We start from the raw sequence: 13768 nt of genomic DNA, 5'->3' as shown, positions 1-13768 counted from the left end.
GATCCTTCTAATCTACCTTATTCTTCATCGGGGACGGTTGTTGTTCTGGCGTGCTGGTGGGGCCTTAGCACGACGACTTCCCGACTGTCAACTGCAACAAGTTGTGCCCGACTCCGGCGATGGAGGGGCGATGACGGCGGCGCGTCTTCGGCTCGCTTCAGTCCTTATAGTCGTCGCTAGGTGGTCTATGAATCTGGATGTAATTTTTTTTATTTCTGGTGTTCATTATACTACCATGATTAAAGATGAATAGATTGGAAGTTTTCTCGCAAAAAAAGTAACATCTGTAAACAAGAGAAATTCACGCCACAGTTGTCTCCTCCCCATAAGCGCTCTCTCAATATGGGGAGGATGAAAACGGGAAAATATAAAACGATTAATTCCTTGGTGGGGTGGCACGGTTTAACTTTTGTAAACCCATCGTGCAACCAAAACTGAACCGAAAAAATGGCAGAAGCGACGAAAGGCTAGTTTTCCGCCACTTATCTGCAAATTGATGGCTTTGTTTCAGTCTCCTAGGCCAACGGCATGTAAAATTGGTACTTCCTTCGTCCCACAATATAAGACGTATATTGTGGGACGGAGGAAATATTATTTCTTTGCTACTTCATTTAATAAAAATAGAGCCAAAGGGTGCCCACTTTTTTCAGAAAAATGTATTTCACATTTTCGAAGAAAAGACTTAAAAAGATTCAGAGAATATATAGGTTGCACAAGAAAAAGCTGCTCTCGTTGGTCACCATATAAAGAGTGCTTCAAAATACACGTCAAACCACAACAATATTTTTATGTAGCAGCATACGGATCACTTGCCAACTTACAGAAAAGAAGACGTCCAAACAGATCCACGTGCATCACATATTTGTCTAAGGTCTGACAAGTCAATAATTAAAGAGCAACACGGTAGAGGCAACATAAGTGACAATGAAGAAGCTGACAAGGGGTGGGAGGTTTGCTGGCTACGAAGGGGCACTGCTAAATCTCCTCCTCGCTCGTATCCGAGTCAACTGAGTCATCGTCGAGATCTGAACACAGAGGTAATGCTCCATAATTTAGTTAGCAATCATACAACTAAGTGCTCAGACAAACAAGCTGATTTGTACTCCGTACTTCACTAAGCCCAAGCATATCAAATAAATTGATAAACATCCCCCCGCCCAAAACACTGGAATAAAACAGTCCGTGCTTGGATGTTACATACCCGTGTCATCTAGTTCGGAACGCGACCTGAATCAATTGAAACAAGATTGCGTTTATTAGGCTCTGAAACATATAGTGCAGAAAGACATTTGTAATGCAGAAATAACTTTGGTCTTTCTAGGGTAAAGCAGCTAGCATATCATGCAACAAGGATCAGTCCACATAGGTTAAGAAATAGGCTCACCTCATGATGATGGCAGCTCTGTTATGGAAATCCTTCACGGACTTCCACCGAGTCAATAAACCAATCTCGTTGACATGAAACCCGTCAGGCCCTTCAAATCAAGAAAAGATATATTGACAGTGAATTTAAGCTCCCAGAATATGATCAACTTATCAGGACCAAAGATAGCAATATAAATTTGGCCAGAAGTACACATGAGTATCGACGTATTTGATGTTGACCAATTTGCTATTGGTGGAATATAAGTTCAGAGGTTCAATTAGCAGAACAATTCAAGCAGTCTTACTTGTGGTACACCTAATCCATATTCTGCGAGAATTGAAGTGCCTATACCCTGTGATCCTAACAACCAGATACGTGTATGATTGCTGCTTCTGGATCAGGGCACAGATATGCAAAGCGTGCTGCCAGTAGGTGATTCATACTTTTAACTTTGGCCTTCTGTTTTGTGATTCCATATATGATGCTGCATTGTTTCAAGGCATTGCTTAGGTATTTTTCCAGACCAAAATTTAATTTCTTTCCTAATTCAAGAAATTGTACAGGTATAAAGTAAGAGAGGCCTTTTGTGGTGGTGGATCTGCACTGGTAGAGTGGAGATTGGATACAGGGTGCACTCACCAGGTGATTACATTACACGATAGTCTCGTATTCTAAGGAGGGGCCATCACAATTACAATATTTGAATTTGTTGTGGCTTAGAAAAGCATTCTAGGCAACCGTTGGACTTTTGAATTTGTATACAGTGTACATCTCAATGTTTGGGAAACTATACTCAAATACTCTCTCTGTTTCGTTTTAGTCTTGATATAAATTTTGTCCCTAGTCAAACTTCCTATTTGGTGATGAAACGTACGTAGGTACCAAAAGCATGGCATTGTCAGTTTTGAGACCTAGAACTCCTTCAAAATATCATGGCGATCTTTCAAATCTGGTATCAAAGATAGACATGCCATATCTCCATGCTGCATTGCTTGGGTAGGTACATATATATTTTAGTCTCATTTTCCTTTTAGGATATATTTCTTGCATTTGACTTTGGCTATAGTTTCTTTTTCGGATTCAAGAATCCTCATTCAGGAAAGGTACTTGAATTCTCATGTTCCCCACCTGATGATTTTACTTGAATTCTCATGTCCCCCTCCTGATAATTTTACAGAGGTACTCCCTCCGTTTCAAAATAGATGACTCAACTTTGTAAAGTTAGTACAAAGTTGAGTCATGTATTTTGGAATGGAGGGAGTAACTGCGTCGTGTTACATCGACAAGCGAAGGACAAGATAGTGATAGTGATGCTCAAGTGTGATTAATGCAAATGGAGAATTACATAAAATGTTGCTTCGGATATGATATGTTTGACATGAAGGTGTTTGGACTTGTGCCATCCCTGAGTGAGTGACCAAACTGATGGAGAGGTCGTCAAGCTTTCCATCATGTTCAACCAGATCTGATGAAGCTTCGGATATATATGGATGTGGGTGGTGGTGGCTCTGGAGACCGCTGAGCAAGCGGCATGATCGGGACTTCATCGACAGGATCACTTCTACTCTTCGTACCACTGCCGGGTCCTTGGCGCCACCGGCCCCCGTCCTCCACCAGAGCAGGATTAGTTAGCTTGTGATTCCTCTTTATGGGTTTGTTTTGCTGTGCTCCCAGCTGATGCTTATTGTACTTTTAGACTTTGCTCATGTGGCGCCGTGCTTTTTCTTTCTTTTGGCTGGAACATGAGATGGCCTTTGTTGTCAGATGTTGTTGGGGCGGTTGATTTATGATCTAAAGCGAGGGGAAACCCTTTTTCATCTATATATATGTGCCCCATCACATCAAATCAACACTTAAAAACAATTTAGAGAACAAATAAATCCCCAAAACAGTTAAGAGAGAGTGGGAAGGAGATGGTACCAGACTGAGGACTCATCTTGGTGACCTTCACCGGCCGCGGCCGCGGCCACTGCCAAGCATGGACCAGGCGGGAGGTGCGGATTTTGGGCGGCAGCCACCCAATGCCGAACTCCTCGCAGCAGACGACCTTTTTCTTTGTGAGGTCGATGGCGAAGATGCATGTGTCCAAGAAGAAGTAGACCTCGTTGGCGTTCATGGGGTGGACCAGCGGCAAAGCAGGGACGACCCCCGGACGCAACCGGGCATCATCACTGTAGCTGCTGTCCTCCCAAACCACATCCAAGGGGAGGCTGGTCGGGCTTCCCCATGTCGCCTTTGACGGATCACTGGATGACAGCGTCCAGATGCTGACCACCGGCTTCTCAGATGCACCATGGATCTGAACGTAGCGCAGCTGGCCGTCGCTCACCTTTAAGCAGCGGTGTATGTCGCGGTTCCAGCCGAAGGGCAGAGCGTCAGGGACGGACGGGAACATGATCTGGTAAAACTCCGGCACCGGGGCGAAGGGGTCGCAGGCGAGGATGCAGTAGGAGAGATCAAACCACCAGAGGAAGCCTTGGTGGGACAGGACGCCGTCTCCGTTCCACGGTCTCTTGGCCGTGATGCCGGAGCACTTGCACTTCTTCTCGTCCCAGCCGTACATGTCGACCGTGCAGTGGATCGTGACGGAGCCACGGTCGTCGAGGAGCCACGTGTTGAGCTCGGCGACCATGAGGCGGTCGCCGCCGCCGCTGCGGATGAGGCCGGCGACGTCGCGGAGCCTGAGGCCGCCCACGCGAGGGATGACGCCCAGCGTCCTGCGGCGCCAGGGATCGAAGAGGTAGTAGGTGAGCCCGAGCACGGTGTAACCGCAGAGGAGAAAGATGCCGCGGCCGTCGTCCGCGGCGATGTAGGGGTAGTGGATGATGCCGTCGGGACTGACGACGTTACTCGCGACAGTTACGTAGGAGGGGCACGGAGCTTTTCTGAAGGTGAAGGACATGTTGGTGGGCTGCTCGAAGATGCTATCATCCTCCTGCGCTGCCACCTTCGGGATGGCGTACAGGATGAACCACTCCGCCGCCGCCATCGCAGCAGCAGCCATTGCTGGATCGGAGGAGGGTTTTTTTTTAGGCTGGATCGGAGGAGGTTCGTGTGCCGGGATGAGGAGTGTCGCTGTAGTCTGGATCTGGGTCAATATGTTGGAGTTCGGGTTGTGTTCCGGGGCAGGATTAGGCCCAGTCCAGTACAACCAGTGCGAGACGAAAGACCAAAAATGTTCCCGTTTTGCAAAAAAAAAAAAAAAATACAAATTTAAAAAATGTTCGGGAGTTTTTAAAATTGTATGTGGTTTCAGATATTTGTTCAGAATTTAAAAAAAAAATGTTCCAATTCTTCAAATGTTGTTTACAATTCCAAAAACTATTCTCGTTTTGAAAATTTCTTCACAAATTTAAAAACAGATTAAGAATTCCAAAACATGTCCGTGTTTCCAAAACTGATAAGGAATTTTTTTCCAGATTCAAAATTTAATTTGGAATTTCAAAGAATGTTCTTGTTTCGAAAATCTTTTGAATTTTTAAAAAATATTCATGGTTTCAAAATTTGTTCAAATTTCATAAAATGTTCCTGCTTTCCAAAACTTGGTCACAGATTGAAAAAAATGTTCATAGTTCCAAAGCTTGTTCGTGTTTCCTAAGTTGTTCGAATTTTCAAAATTTGTTCTTGTTCTTCAAAAATGTTCGTGCTTTCTAGTTCGTGTTTAGAGAATTGTTCAATTTTTCCTAAATTTGTTTGTGTTTTTCAGAAAATATTCATGTTTTTTAGAAAAAGATTTTGGATTTTCAAAATAAAATAGCTATTGTGCCTGGTCCGTGTCGTTACAGTACCTGGTTCAGTTGCTACAGTACTTGGCGCGGTTCGCTAGTACACATGTTTGATCTTCCTCTGTACATGGTTCTTTAAAGTTTATAGTGGATACCCCTGTAAGGGGGGATTTCAGCGGGACTCTTCCACGGCTTGTGTGCTGCCATGCGGTGCGCCCAGCCAGCGCTACGTGTCGCATGCTGGGCACAACTGTGGGGTCTCTCATTTTTTATGAGTTTCAAGTTTTTCCTCGGTTTTTGGATTTTGCCTAGTTTTTTAATGGGTTTTTGTGATTTTTTTTCTTTTCCTCCCGTAAAGCATACCATGTGAACAAATACAATTGTGTTTGTGCTTTTCGAAATGTGAAAAGCACAACTATGCTTCCAAAAATCTCAAAAGCATAGTTGTGCTTCATGTATGCTTAGCATGGCGTTGTTTAGTGAACTTAGAGAAGTTAACAGAAACTTCATTGTCCTCAGACTTAATGTAAACCTTTTTTTTGCATTCAATAACAACACTACAAGTATTCAAGAAAGGTTTGCCGAAGATAATGGGACAGAAGTTATCCTAATCAGTTCAAAGTATTAAGAAATTAATAGGATACTAAGTCTTGCCTCACAGAACTTCAATATCTCTAATAATGTCCCATAGGTGGAATACTGAACCTATCTACCAGTTTAATAGTCAAATCAATTTCTACTATTGCACAATGTGAAATATCTCCAGCAACCCTTGATAAAGAGAAAAAAAAGGAATGACGCTTGTACTAGCTCCAATATCATACAACCCATGATAGCAAAAAGTATCAATCTTAATGGAGATAACAGGACACCAACAACACTAGGAAGATTCCTACGCTTAACAATTTTAGTTGCTTCCTCACAAAATTGGGTAACATGCCCATCAATGTCATTAGCAAACAAATATTTAATCATAGCTATTTGAGGTTGTGTTCAGTTTGATCATAAGGTTCATCAAACTTCTATTTACTTTTATGGGACATTGTAGTTGCCAAAATGATTGAGCATCACTGAAGAATCTGTTTTGAATGAACAGAAGACTTATTATACTTGAAGACTGTGATCTTCCGAACGATTAGGCGTCATGTTCTGAGGTTCCAGCACACAACTGTGGAAAGCTAAAGAATGAGTCTGTGAAGGTTTCAGAAGTCTACCTTGAAGACTTGCCTGGGTGATTGGCGGAGGTCCAAGTGACCTTAGCTCAAGGAGAGTAAGGTGAAGGCTTGGTCTTCCCAGTTTAATCTCAGTCTCTCCAACTAGATGTACAGTTTTCAAAACAACTGGAACTGATTCAACAAAGGATGTGTCAAGCAACTAATGATATCACTTCACTCCCATTTACTTATGTACTATGTCGCGAAGACTTTGCTTGCTTTGTGTCTAAAGAATTTCAGTTTCTTTTGTGTTGTCATGATCTATTTTTCTCTCGAATACGCACAAGCATGCGTATCATATATTGATAGAAGAAGAGGCAAAGAAGCCGGATACAAGCCTTTCGGCCACTACAACGCCAATCACATGGATTAGCAGCCACATTCACAAAACACACCCACCATGCGTACTACAATACATGCTCGACCTAGACCAACCTCATGCCAATGGCGATGAGGCAAATCACATAGCAACCGAGCCGCTTCACACCAGTGCCAAAGACCTCTACAACACTACTAAGACCCAAGGATAACACAGACCAACGTACTCCACCCATTGCACCAAGAAGAAGCCGGCAAGTGGACGATAGGGCCCGGGTGATCCTGGAGAAGGCACAGTCAAGAGAGCTGAAAGGATTGAGATGGAACTAGAGGGGGGGTGATGTAACATCCCTAACATCACACTACAATAATATCCCCCTAATGAAGGTCATGTCATCATGATCATCATGCCAAAATGCCACTTGTCCAAAATCTGCTTCAAATTGCATGTCAAATATTTCCTTCTTCTTTCATGCAAGTAAAATAGTTCATCCTATGGAAAATAATCCCTAGATATTTGTCATGATGAAGCCAACATTTTTGGAATTCCCAAATTGCCCTTGAGAATTTATTATCTGGTCCAGCAGTATTTAAGATGTCCTTTTCTTTTTCTAAAAATGCTTGGACAAGTCCTTATGGCCCCAAACTTTTTGTGGCAGTGCCAAATACTAGAAAGATTTTAAGTGGCCTAGTCCCACATTTTTTAAAAGTATTTGGTAGCCCAAACTTTTCCCTAGCTGTCTCTGATTTTAACATAAAAGAGAAATAAAAAAAGAAAAGGCAAAACAAAAACAAAAGGAAACTGACCCCTCCCATTGGGCCAAACGGCCCAGCTATCCGTCGGCCCATCCCCAGCCGGCCCACTCCCCCTCCCTTGTCGCCTTCCCCCTTCTCCTGTTCGACCGACCCGCGCCCGTGGTCGCTGTCGAACCCGCTCGTCGCCTCGCGCCTCGCTGATGAGGGGATAAGGATCCCCTCCCTCCGCGTCGCCTCGATCCTCTCTTCCCACTCCCACTTGCGCCTCTCCTCTCCCAGATCCACCTCTCCCCTCTCCTCTCGCTCGATCCCGAGCTCGGCCGCGCGAGCTCGTCGCCACCGATCGCCGTCAACGTGGCCACCGTCCACGCCGCACCTTGACAACGCGTTCCCGAGCACCGCTATCGTCGACTACGTCCTCTACAGCAAGCCGTTGGGGACGGGAGCCACTACATTGCCGCGCCATCTTTTTCCCCTTCCTCGGATCACCGTCGTCTGTCGCCGTCGATTTCGGACGCTACGCGCCTCCCCGAGCTCGCTGCCACTCCCTACGGCTCCTCTGTGAGCTCCTGCTTCTCCTCCCCCTTTACGTTAGCTCGTCCGCGTTTTGTAGCCACCGATGCCACCGATGATCGAACACTCCGCCGACGAGCTCGTTGCCGTCGTTGTGACCATCGACACGCTCGCCCGAGCTCACAGTTGTGCTCCTGGGGTTCCCAGGAGCCTAACGCGCACGCACACGCTCCCTCCCATGCCTCCTAGCGCCATCCCCGATGAGCGCCCGAACGCATCGCCGCGGAGCTCGCCGCCGGCGAGGGTCCGATGACCATTTGGTCACAGGCTCAAGCCCGTTGGACTCACCGCACCACAGGGATCCTTCCCAACCTTTCCTTTCGCTCTGTAGCACGCTGCTTCGCCATCCCCGTCACACATCCGAGCCATATAGCCGCCACGACTCAACGCCGGCGGCCCTGCCGACCTCCCCTGCTCGTCCTGCTGCCACCAACCGATGCGGGGTGGAGTAACCGTTCAAACGCAGCAAGAGCCGCGCTAAACGGTGCCCCGTAGTGGTTTTCCGAGCGTCTCTGGCGAGCTCGCCGCCGTAGGAGGCCACCGGAGCAACTCCGGTGCCGTTTCCGGCGTCGCTGACATGGCTGTCCACGTGGAACTCCCCTCAGCCGCTGCCACTGGGCCCCTGGGTCCCGTTGACCCAGTCAGATGCTGAATGAACAATGCCCTGTCACTGTCTGTGGGCCCCACGTGGGCCCCATTGACTAGTCAACTGGTTTGTTGACCGCTAACGCAGGGCTGACGCCAGCATGACGTCATAATTCATTTTTCTGACGAATTTAGTAATTAAAACAAATTCAGAATATTGTTAAAACTTTAGAAAATCATAGAAAATAAGCCGTAGCTCGGATGAAAATGTTTTCTACATGAAAGTTGCTCAGAAAAACGAGACGAATCCGAATACGCAGTCCGTTCATCTGTCACATGCCCCTAGTAGGCTGAACATGGAACATTCCCCCTCCGGTCATCTGTCTGACATAGGTCCGGAACCGGGAAAACATTCCCGGTTGAATTCTCCCTTCACCTATATCGTGTAGCCATACGTTAGGTCACACCCGGCACAACATATTGCCATGTTATGCTTTGTGATGCTATGTTTGCTTTATATTTACTGTTTCTTCCCCCTCTTCTCTCCGGTAGACCCCGAGACCGATGCTGCCCCTATGATCGACTACGTCACCGACGACCCCTCCTTGCCAGAGTAACCAGGCAAGCCCCCCCCCTTGATCATCCCGATATCGCCCATTCCATCCTCTCATGCTTGCATTAGATTTTGCTACTATTATTGTTTGCTCCTATTCTGATGCATAGCCTGCTTTTGTAACCTGCTCATTGTACTTTACCTGTTTATCCTAAACTGCTTAGTATAGGTTGGTTAGTGATCCATCAGTGACCCACACCTTGTCCTTGTTGCCCCTGCTTCATCATCAAAGACCCGATCAACGGGATCGAAGACCAGGCCCCGGCACCGCACATCACTTTCCCCTTAGTTGCTTGACACTACTGGGTTACTATCGAGTGCCGAGGGTGAGACCTCTACAGCACTTGTGATGTTAACCCTGTAGTGTAGCTATTCGGTCATGGTCATCGAGGGTGATTCCGCCTTAACCACTTCCGGTACGACTCTGTCGTGCAACCCCTCAAGTGTGAACCTCAGGGGTGGTTCCTCTTAGTTCACCTTGATGATTACATCGAGTGGAATTCACCGGGGGTGATTCCTTGGGTTTTCCCCTTGATGTTTGGACACACGGATATTTGGACTTTACCACTATTACTTGGAAAGGCAGGTCGACCTTGAGGGGTACCCGCGAGTGATGTGGAGACGGGTTGACCTGGAGGGTGCCCGCGAGATAATTACGAGGCGTGGCCGGGTATTCCTAGCCCTTGTCGCAAGTCCTCGAGACGGGGCAACGGGGTCACATCTTTCATGAGTCTCTGCTTGTTACCGCACGTTCCCAATCCACTACGATTTGGATATTTGATCCAAGGGGCCTCTGGCCTGATTGCACTAACCATCACGTGGGCATAGTATGGGCGTTCTGCGTTGTATACATTAGCCGAAGCATAATAGACATCAGCAACCGAGCGGCGTGTGCCGGGTTGGACTGGTAAGCACCTGCCTTTTTTTAAGGAGGTAGCTAGGCCTGCTCACCGGCCACGTACGCAACGTGCAGGAGTTCCCGGGGCGATGGCCCATGACCCCTGGGGGCATAGGTTTAGTCCAGCGAGCTAACCTCTATATTAAGCCTAGGTCAGGTTGCGGCGTATTGTTTGGCCGAGGCCGGGCATGACCCAGGAAAGTGTGTCTGGCCGGAGTTAATCGAGCATGGTGGGTAAGTTGGTGCACCCCTGCAGGGAAGAAAACATCTATCGATAGCCTGTCCTACGGTAACGGACACTTGGAGTTGTATCCCGATCGATACAACTAGAACTGGATACTTGAGATGAGAAATGGATATGAGAAATGGATAGTACGGCTCTAGGATTTCTTTCTCGCTGGGAGTCGAGAAAGGATCATTGGCCGAGGTTGATCACACTACTACTACTTTACTTTATGCTACTCTACTCCCTCCTGTTTGCTGCAAGATGGTGGTTTCCAGAAGATGCTAGTCTTCGACAGGACTAGGCCTTCTCTCTATTCTGGCATTTTTGCAGCCCAGTCCTCATATACAACCTTCCTTTGGTAATGTTGCATATGTAGTGTAGATCCTTGCTTGCGAGTACTTTGGATGAGTACTCATGGTTGCTTTGTTAACCCTTTTCCCCCTTCTTTCTTCTGGTTGTTGCAACCAGATGGTGGAGTCCAGGAGCCAGATGCTACCTTTGACGACTGCTAATACCCAGAGGGCGCCTACTACTACGTGACGGCCGCTGACGACCAGGAGTAGTTAGGAGGCTCCCAGGCAGGAGGCCTTGCCTTTTCGATCGTTGTTGCTTTTGTGCTAGCCTTCTTAAGGCAAACTTGTCTAACTCATGTCTGTACTCAGATATTGTTGCTTCCGCTGACTCTTGTGTATTCGAGCTTATGTATTCGAGCCCTCGCGGCCCCTGGCTTGTAATATAAAGCTTGTATTATTTTAATTTGTGTCTAGAGTTGTGTTGTGATATCTTCCCGTGAGTCCTTGATCTTGATCGTACACATGTGCGTGTATGATTAGTGTACGATTGAATCGAGGGCGTTACAGGTGAATAGGTAAAATTACAAATTTTAATTCATACTTAGCAATTTTAGGCACTAATGCGGAATATGAAAGTGAACCTAACAATTACAAGTGTGATACTAAGAGCTAAGCAAAGTAGACAAGTACCACTATACGAGTAAGCAAGCACAATATGATACAAGTAAAGACTAAGAGAAAATTAACCACAAGTAGGGAGTTAGGGTTAGGAATAACCGCAACTCCGAGAGACGAGGATGTATGTCGATGTTCACTTCCTTGGAGGGAAGCTATGTCACAATTCAGAGAGGTGGGTGTTACCATGAAGGCACACCAACGCCACGAAGGCTCACTGTCGTGGATTTGTCACGACAGATGTCCTAGTGAAAGGACTTAGTCGTGGAGCCATCGCAACTAGGAAGCTTAAAGGGGTTAATCGGGACAAAGGACACGAGGTTTATACTGGTTCGGCCCCTTGCGGTGAAGGTAAAAGCCTACGGTCCAGTTTTGAGTGGGATTGCTTATGTCTCGATAACCAGGGAGCGAACCGCTTGACCTAGCTCTCGATTTGATGTTACTTGCCCCGAACCGCCGCCGGGTCGTCCCTTTATATATAGAGGTCGACGCCCAGCGGCTCACAGAGTCCCGGCCGGCTCATAAACAATGCCCGGCTCGGTCTCTTAACTACTCTAAGTCACGTACATATGGCAGTTTATCACTACGGGCCTTAAGTTGCCTCTGGGCTTTGGGCCCTTAACTGAACCGCCATCTAGAACCTTGGTCTTAGGCTTCAAGAATACTTGTAAGTATAACCCGGCCCCTCCTGGGCGGGTCATACCAATAGTTATATCTGTCAGATTTCGGGTTCCGATAGACCCTTGAGGTTCGAACTCTGGGGTGCGCACGAAGATCTTTCCCCTACCAGCTCACGTTTCGATGGCTCGCAAGGAATCTAAGCTAGAAAGAAGAACACACAAGGGACACGAGATTTATACTGGTTCAGGCCACCATTGTGGTGTAATACCCTACTCCAGTGTGTGGTGTGGTGGATTGCCTCAGGGGCTGATGATGAACAATACAAAGGAGGAACATCCTCGCGAGGGGCTGTTCTTGAGCTGGTGCGATGAACTGCTTGGGTGAGTTCAATTGCTTCTCTCTCTCTCTCTCTCTCTCTCTCTCTCTCTCTCTCTCTCTCTCTCTCTCCCCTCTGATCGACCCGTCTCCCTTGCCCTGCGGTGGCTAGCTCTATTTAGTGAGGGAGGCCCTGGGCCTCTTCCCAAATAATGAGCGGGAAGGGTGCCAACAATTGGCCGTTTTGAAGGGGAACATCTAGTACACTTATCCTGACTAAAGTTGGTCTACGGCTGCCAAAGGCTCTGATGATGACGTTGTCCTGGGCTCCACGATGACCTCCACCCTGCCGTTTTGCTGGTCTTGGTCTTGTTGCACCGAAATGGTAACCTTTGCCTGATGCCTTGGCCTGTGCTTGCCCCCTTTGCACCGAAGGGGAAACAAGGACACTGCACAGGCCGGCGCCCACCTGGTCTCGATCGTCATGGCTTGCGTTACGGGCTCCTCGCGAGGTGCCCTTGCCTTGATGTATCCGCCTCCTCGCGAGCCTGCCTGATGAGGCTGCTCCTGAGGAAGCTTCCTATCGTCCACCCCGCGAGGCTTGGCCCCTCGCGAGGGTCTTGAGCTTGATCTGATGAAGCTGGGCTACACTGGGCCCCCACTTGAGCCACGCCGCAGGCCGCAGATAGGCAAGTCTAGGGACCCCCGTTCCCAGAACACCGACAGTAGCCCCCGGGCCCAAGGCGCGCCCGGACTTGGCTTAGCAGAGAAGCGAAGGGGCAAGTGCAAAGCGCCGCGGGCCCCAATAGCCTGCGGCCTTGGGCGCCGCGTGGCGATTGATTGGACGTGGGTGTCCCCGCTTCCCCATGACGCCTCGGCAATCGTCCATCTGACAAAAAAGAGGTGCCCAGGCCAGATTTAGCTGCTTTGTTCTCCCTCGCCTTGCTCCAGATCCCCTTTCTCGCTCTTCTCCTTCCTGCTCCCGAAATCCTCCAGATCTGTCTCAATCCTTCCCATCCGGCCAGCCATGGCGCCTCGCAAGACCCCGACCGAGGCCTGGTACTTGCCGGCTCCAGATCCCCCGAATGCGTTGGTGAAGAATCACGCCCTCATGCGCCTGATGACGGTGGCGTAGGGCAACGAGGGAGCGACTGTGCTCAAGGCCGGCTCCGACCAGCCTGAAGGCAAGGGGAGCACTTTCTACCCGCTCTTTGTGAGCGCCATCATCGCCGGTCTGGTGCCTCCTTTTTCCGAGTTCTTCTTTGCTGTTCTTCGCCAATACAACTTGCAAGCTCTCCACCTCCACCCCAACTCTGTTCTTCTCCTGGCGATTTTCGCCTACTATTGTGAGGCTCACGTTGGAGTGAGGCCCTCAGTGGCCTTGCTGTGTCATTACTTTTCCCTCCAGGTTTCTTGTGCCCACATCACTGCATGCGCGAGCTTTATCGCATACTCCAACTCCAATGCCATCTCGAAGCCTGGGAAGAGGATCGAAGGCTTCCGGAGCAAGTGGGTCATGGTGGATGTCGGGTGCATCCACCCCGACTGGTGCTGCCTACGGGGCAGCCCAAGGCCGTTGATGCGTGGTCT

General features: G+C 48.2%; 1 protein-coding gene across 2 annotated transcripts; it reads right to left on the bottom strand.

The window, feature by feature from the left end:
* Positions 1–732: 732 nt before the first annotated feature.
* LOC123160321 (uncharacterized) lies at positions 733–4424 on the bottom strand. Of its 2 annotated transcripts, XM_044578123.1 has the most exons (4): positions 3287–4424; positions 1385–1475; positions 1202–1227; positions 733–1025 (listed from the first exon to the last, which is right to left on the bottom strand). In XM_044578123.1, exons 1-4 carry the CDS (start codon positions 4368–4370, stop codon positions 976–978), a joined length of 1251 nt encoding a protein of 416 aa, XP_044434058.1. In that variant the 5' UTR covers positions 4371–4424; the 3' UTR covers positions 733–975. The 2 variants fall into 2 exon arrangements, with proteins under 2 accessions (XP_044434058.1, XP_044434059.1); XM_044578124.1 differs by lacking the exons at positions 733–1025; positions 1202–1227; positions 1385–1475 and adding an exon at positions 2484–3101.
* Positions 4425–13768: the final 9344 nt, after the last annotated feature.

The sequence above is a fragment of the Triticum aestivum genome, chromosome 7B (genome assembly GCF_018294505.1).
Source record: "Triticum aestivum cultivar Chinese Spring chromosome 7B, IWGSC CS RefSeq v2.1, whole genome shotgun sequence".
Classification (NCBI taxonomy): domain Eukaryota; kingdom Viridiplantae; phylum Streptophyta; class Magnoliopsida; order Poales; family Poaceae; genus Triticum; species Triticum aestivum.
The sequence above is the reverse complement of the archived record's forward strand: the minus strand, read 5'-3'. Positions and strand labels throughout refer to the sequence as shown.